This window comes from Diceros bicornis, chromosome 33 (assembly GCF_020826845.1).
Source record: "Diceros bicornis minor isolate mBicDic1 chromosome 33, mDicBic1.mat.cur, whole genome shotgun sequence".
In the NCBI taxonomy this organism is placed as follows: Eukaryota; Metazoa; Chordata; class Mammalia; order Perissodactyla; family Rhinocerotidae; genus Diceros; species Diceros bicornis.
In genome coordinates, this window is record NC_080772.1 from 31,537,194 (window position 1) to 31,543,193 (window position 6,000).

A 6,000-nucleotide genomic window follows, 5' to 3' on the forward strand; every position below is an offset into this window, starting at 1 on the left:
TTTTTGCGAGCCCCAGAAGATTTTCTAACAAATAGTCTCTTATCTATGAAGCTCACTTGTTTATGTATTTTTCTTCCTGCTATACCAATATCTTCTGAAAACTCCAGTAAATAGTCATTCAGTTGATTTTCAGAACCACTCTTGAGGAACATCACTCACTCCATCGCCTACCACTTGCTGCCCTCAAAACTTCTTAGCAACATACACTGTGCATGAACCTCAACGTGGTTTGCTTTGTCCAATCGCGAGCCTGGAAGCCCAGCCAGTCAGTTGTGTAATAACAAACCCCTTATCTCCTGAAGATACACAAACCGAAAGACCTCTCGGTGCTTCAGTGCACAAGGGACTTCGCTAGAATCCCCAGCAGAAACTCACATCCATTTTAAATGCCGCCCCCCAATCACCGTCCCCCTTCCTGATTTCCTCGTGTTTTCACATTTGCAATTTTGAGGAGGGAAAAAAAACCCACAATGCTAAACAATGTCGAGTTTAAACAGGGAAGGACGGAGGGGTTGGGGGGTGGGGGGGCTGCCAAAAGCTGCCAGCAAAATGCATGTAGAAACCAAGGGCTTGGTTTTTGCTGTACTGGGTTTACCGGTTCCCTCACAAGCGCCTGTGATGCAAACTCATCGACAATTGTTCTTGGATGAAGAGGGGGTTGAGAGATTGACAAGAGAAGCTGTTGCTAGTTTCTATAAGCTCGACAGCCCTCAAGCTAAGGAGAAGGGGACACTCCTGCTTCCCCGGGGAGGAATAAAATCTCCCCCCGTCCTCCCTCGCCCGTCCCCACCGGGCGCCAACCGGCGCCTGCCTCGTCCCATCTCCAAGTTCCCCACCTCAGCAGGGACAAGCGTCCTTTCCCTGCACGCACACGCGACAACACACCCGACCCGGCCTTTGAGCAAAGGGGAGCGGCCGCCCGGCAGGGCGCTGGGGGCCCGCGGCGCGCGCAGCAGTCCGCCCGCTCTGCCCGCGCTCGGCCGACGCCGCCGGACACACCCCTCCCGCCCGGCCGCCCCCGCCCCGCCGCCCCCCGCACGCACCTTCACCGCGCCCCGGGCCGGGCCCCGGGGCACCGCGCGGCCGGGGCCGAGGGGCACGAAGCGCTCCTCGCCGTCCTCGTCGTCGTCGCCGTCCACCACCTCGACGACCACCTCCTCGTCCTCGTCCTCCTCGTCGTCATCCTCCTCCTCCGCGCCCCCTCGGGGCTTCTCCTCCACCCGCCCGAGCCCCCTGCGCCGCCGGCTGCCGCCCTCGTCGTCCTCGTCCTCCTCCCCCAGCAGCAGCAGCACCGGCGACGAGGCGGCGGCCCCGGCGGCCCGAGGGGGGCCGGTCCCCGCGCCGCGCGGCGGCGGCGGCAGCGGCGGCCTCCAGCTCTCCGGGCCGGGGCCGGGCGCGGGGGGCGCGGGCCCGGGCGGGGCGCCCTCCCCGGCGGGCGCGGGCGCGGGGCCGGGCGGCTGCAGCGCGGCGCCCCCCCGGCGGCTGCCCAGGCTGGAGCGCTTGGCTAGACGCCGCGCCTGCATGCCTGAGCGCGGGCCGGCGGCTTGCTCCCCTCCTCCTCCTCCTCCTCCTCCTCGCCCGGCGGCCGCTGGGGTCGCCGGCGCCCGGGGCGCGGGGCTGCGGGGCTGCGGGGGGCGCGGGAGCCGCCTCCCGCGCTGGCGGCTGCACGGGCTGCGCGCGCTGGGCCGGCCCGCGGGGACGCCGGCAGCCGGCTACGGCGGGGCGGCGCGGCGGCCGCGGGCGGGGGTGGGTGTGAGCGAGCGGCGCGCCGCCGCCTCCGCCGCCGCCCCGGAGCCGCGGGCCGCGCTGCGCTCCATGCGGCCGGCGGCCGGGCCCGCGCGCCTCTCCCGGGCCGCTGCGCCCGCGCGCTCGGGGCCTACGCTGCCGGCCGGGCGCGAGCTGTTTGTGTTGTGTTTTCCACCGCCGCCCCCCTCCCCGCGAGCCCTTCCTCGCAGCCCTCCGGTCCCCCCGCTCAGACAAAACCCGGACTGGATTTGTTTCCCCTACCCACGGCCTCCGAAAATCGGGCGCTTCGGAGCAGCTGGCCCAGACGCCGGGCACACGCTCACCCGCGGCTGATCATTCCCTTCGGGGGGAGGAGGGCAGACTTCGCTGGAAGTAAGCTTGTCGGTCCAAGTCCGACTTGGAAGGAAGAGATTTGCCGCAAGTCATTTTAATGGTCTCTGTGGTGCAGGGCGACTACTCGAGCTTGTGTGAAATCGAGGAAAGTGCACCAACCCGAGATTTGGGGTCAGCTCCTAATAGGAATCATCAGACTCATTTGGATTTTTGAAATACTGTTTCATGACATTGCCTGCCAATCTCGCAGTCTCTCTGCACACAGCATTCTAGGCCCTGCCTCTTGAGCTGTCTTGCCACTGTGTTAAGTCTGTAAGTCGTTCAGCTTTTATTTCTGCACTTTTACCTTGAGTGCCTGATCATGACTGCTGAATTCCAAGAAGCGTTCTGCTCTCACCATTCAAATGTGCAGACGACTGGCACTGGCAAGGTCTTTGGAGAAACAAACAGGAGCGCAGCTTCAAGATTCTTTGAGTTTGTTATTTAAAAAAATTAATATTAAGTAAGATCAAGTTTGGAAACCAAGCACATAACCAGTTTGCCATATAACTAATGACACTGTCACTTTCTGAGGATTTTTAGGTGTAACCAAGAAAAGAAAGTCATTTGCTGCTCTTTGGGGTTAGGCTAGATAGTAAGCCATACTCTCTGCATTCAAATCGTGTGCCAAATTCCACCTCTGGAGGTGAGGGCTGGGGAGGATCTAACTCATCAAATACCCTGGCAGGCGCCTCCATGAGGCCAGTGTGGAGGATGTCCTCACCCTCTGCTCCCTTTCATTGTAATTGCTGTTGGAGGTTTAACATCCTGCGCCCTGTTAGACACTGAAGGGAGCTCATTAAATGCTCACGGTGTCTTCCAACTGTTGAGCATTAACACCAGGATGACGACAAAGCTTCTAAAATGAACTTTTTGTTCTCCCTGAAGCAGATTAGCTTCCTGATATACCTATTTCAGGTAATGACACTCTCATTATAATCATCCAGGCCCAAAATAGCGGTACCGTTTTAGCTCCCTTCTCTGCCTTATCCCTTGAGGCAATTGCCCACAAGTCCAATCCATTGTTCTCTCCGAAATGCCTCTGGAATCCACCCCTTCCTTTCCATTCCCAGAGCTCCTACAGTATTTCATGGCAACAGAAGGGAAGGTCCCTACGGAGCTTTCTCCACCCAGTTTCTCAACAGCACACCCTCCACTGACCCCCTCCGGACACCACCACCAGATTCATCTTCCCCACCTCTGTTCAGATCGTGGCATTTTCCCATTGAACTTTCCATTTGTAAATATTCCATTGAGGAATTCAGAGTGAGGAAACAGTCTGAGCATTTTAAGAGATTCAGAGATGGGTGTGTTGGATCAAAGCATGGAACAGCAAGGACCATCCAGGAAGTGAACTAATCCGTATCAGTGAGTGTTTACGAAGGATGGAGAAGGGTCACTGAAGTGCTTTCATCGCAATTACAAGAAATTCACCTCGGTCGATATGGGAGGTGATTTTTGGGGAGAGGTAGCAGGGTCCTTCTCTGACCAGGAAGAGTAGAGATCAGGGGCAAGAGGATGGCTGACAGGTACAGTGGAGGAGAACGAAGGTGTGAGACAAGCGGGTTAGTGCTTAGGTACCTGGTCTCAGGAGCAGAGTGCCCAGCTCTGAATCCTGGCTCTGGAACTTAGCAGCTATATGTCCTTACTCATTCTCTCTCTGTGCCTCAGTTTCCTCATCTGTAAAATAGGGATAATAGTAGTACCTATCTAATAGTAAAACTGTTTTGTAGGATAATGAGTTAATATGTGTAATCAGCTTAGAAGGATACCTGGCACACGGAAGCTCTGTATAAGAGCTTGTAGTAAATTTACTGCTAGTGGGGTATAAACAAGGTGGCCCAGGATACTCGAAAGGAATAACAAGGTAGCTGTCTTTTAAGTAAGCTCAGAACTGTCAATAACTAGCAAAAACATGCTTTGCAAGTCCCACTGCGTCTTATCAAGGGGCTGTGGTCAGGCCAGAGATAACGCTTTTTATGTCCGAAGTTGCCGTAGATGAAAGAAAGTAAATGTTTTCCCGAGAACCGAGAGGAAAGACAGAGTTAAGTGAATCAGTGATTGGTATTTGTGGTTTAATAGAAGAAGGACTAATCTACACCATTGTTCTTTCTTTCAAGATTGCTGTATGTGCGTTCAAATCGGCTTGTTCTTTCCCTCAGGCCACCTCGGCAGAGCCCCTGCACATCCGTTCCTGGCCCCACTGGGCCCCAGAGGCCGCCCTCTGGATGGGAGAAAGAGACTGGCCTTGGTGTTGGGACCATTAATGTCACAAACAGGTTTGGACCAAGGTGGGCTTTAAGGGCTGAGAAGGATCTGGGTGGGCAGGGAGAACAACATTGTCCAGGCAAATGCAGGCCCCTCAAGACCACCCTCATGGAGTCAGAGGACATTTAGCGAGAAGTAAAATCAAGTTACCTAATTCATCAGGAATCAAGAAATATCACATTGTTGTGGGTTCATGACACCCTGCACTCATGATATGGGCTCAGAAATCAAGAAATAGTTCAGACGCCAAGCAAGTGCGGAGGAGTCTTAGTTCCCTCGTGTTCCCTAAACATAACACACTTTTACTTCCAAAACTAGGAGCGCTTGCCACTGAGGATGAGGCGTGCCTCTAAGTCACGGGGTAAGGAAGGCACATCTTCCAGACAGTCCGATTTAACACATCATCATTTAAAAGATTCCAGCACTCATTCAATATGTATTTATTGAGCCCTGCGGAGGGCCAGGCCTTATTCTTAGTGCTGTTGTGCTGCAGTGAACACAACTCTCAGTGAGGAGGGGAATAGACAACCCCCGAAGAAGATAACTATATGGTTCTATAGATGCAGTAAGTGCTAGAGAGAAAAATAACGCAGAGGAGGGGTGGAGAGGGCTGGAGATTTAATATAAAGAAAGAAATATTTATACTTAATATTTATTTAGTATAGTTAATTTGTTACTTATAATTTATTATTTATGTAATTATTATAATTATATAATATATAATCTATCGTTATATTTTACTTATAATTATTTATAATTATATTTATTTATAATTTATTTATAATTTACTGTTCTATATATCATATTTATTTAATATATTTAACATAAATAAATATATTAAAACAAACATAGGAATTGGATGGAGTGTAACGTGAAATTTGAATGAAAACTTGCCTCAGCGAGCGTTTCCAGCGTTGCAGTGGACTCCATGCTCTCCCCCTGGTAGGTGGTTCTCCTCTGCATCCCGCGTGCTTTGGCTGAACAGTTTGTGACTCGCTGATGAGGAAGACCAAGGGTGGAGTAAGCACCACCCCGTAGCACAGAGCAACTTGCTGCCTCCGGCCTGGTTTCTTCTGATCCTGAGTGATTCTTAAACCTTTGAGTTCTGAGCCCCAAAGATATGCAAAACATTTTTTTTTTAACATATGCTGAGAAATTAGACAAAGAAAATCAGGTTCAATTTGACATTTTGTTCAATTTTTTTAAATTCAAGATTCAGAAAGATAGTCATCACTGTCCCCAAATCATGAGGTGTGACCATCACCAGGGCAGACATACAACAAACTTGTGCCGCCAGCAATAGCTCTTTTATGTCCCTGAGAACCTTAAATAGTTGGATTCCTTGAGAATGGTAGCTCCTTTAAAAAATTATTTTAAAACTAAAAGTAAAGTTTTGACCTTTAAACAGGTTATAAAAGTAAGATTAGGTTAGTTTTTCCACACTTCTGGGAAACTTAGAAACAATTTCAGACGAGGACTGTCACCGCACCATATGAAAAATAGATTAAGGTTAAGAGAGTCTCTCATCTATGACAACCTTCGGGCTGAAAGCCTGTGTAAGTCAAGCGTAAACCTCCACCCAGCTGAATGTTTCTTCCATGAGCAACTAACTTA

The 6,000-nt window shown here is 51.8% G+C and overlaps 1 protein-coding gene and 1 long non-coding RNA gene across 2 annotated transcripts in view; one reads left to right on the forward strand and one right to left on the reverse strand.

Moving 5' to 3' along the window:
- The window catches only part of ZNF704 (zinc finger protein 704), a 198,308-nt gene extending 196,783 nt beyond the window's left edge, over positions 1-1,525 (reverse strand). Inside the window, exon 1 of the mRNA XM_058528936.1 lies at positions 1,044-1,525. Coding sequence (XP_058384919.1) covers positions 1,044-1,523 — 480 coding nt within the window. The 5' untranslated portion in view covers positions 1,524-1,525. The remainder of the gene's footprint in view (positions 1-1,043) is intronic.
- Positions 1,526-1,893: 368 nt separating this feature from the next.
- LOC131396675 (uncharacterized) lies at positions 1,894-5,333 on the forward strand. The gene is made up of 3 exons (XR_009216611.1): positions 1,894-2,391; positions 4,281-4,409; positions 5,239-5,333. It is a non-coding gene; the product is annotated as an uncharacterized LOC131396675 (long non-coding RNA).
- The last annotated feature ends 667 nt before the right edge of the window (positions 5,334-6,000 follow it).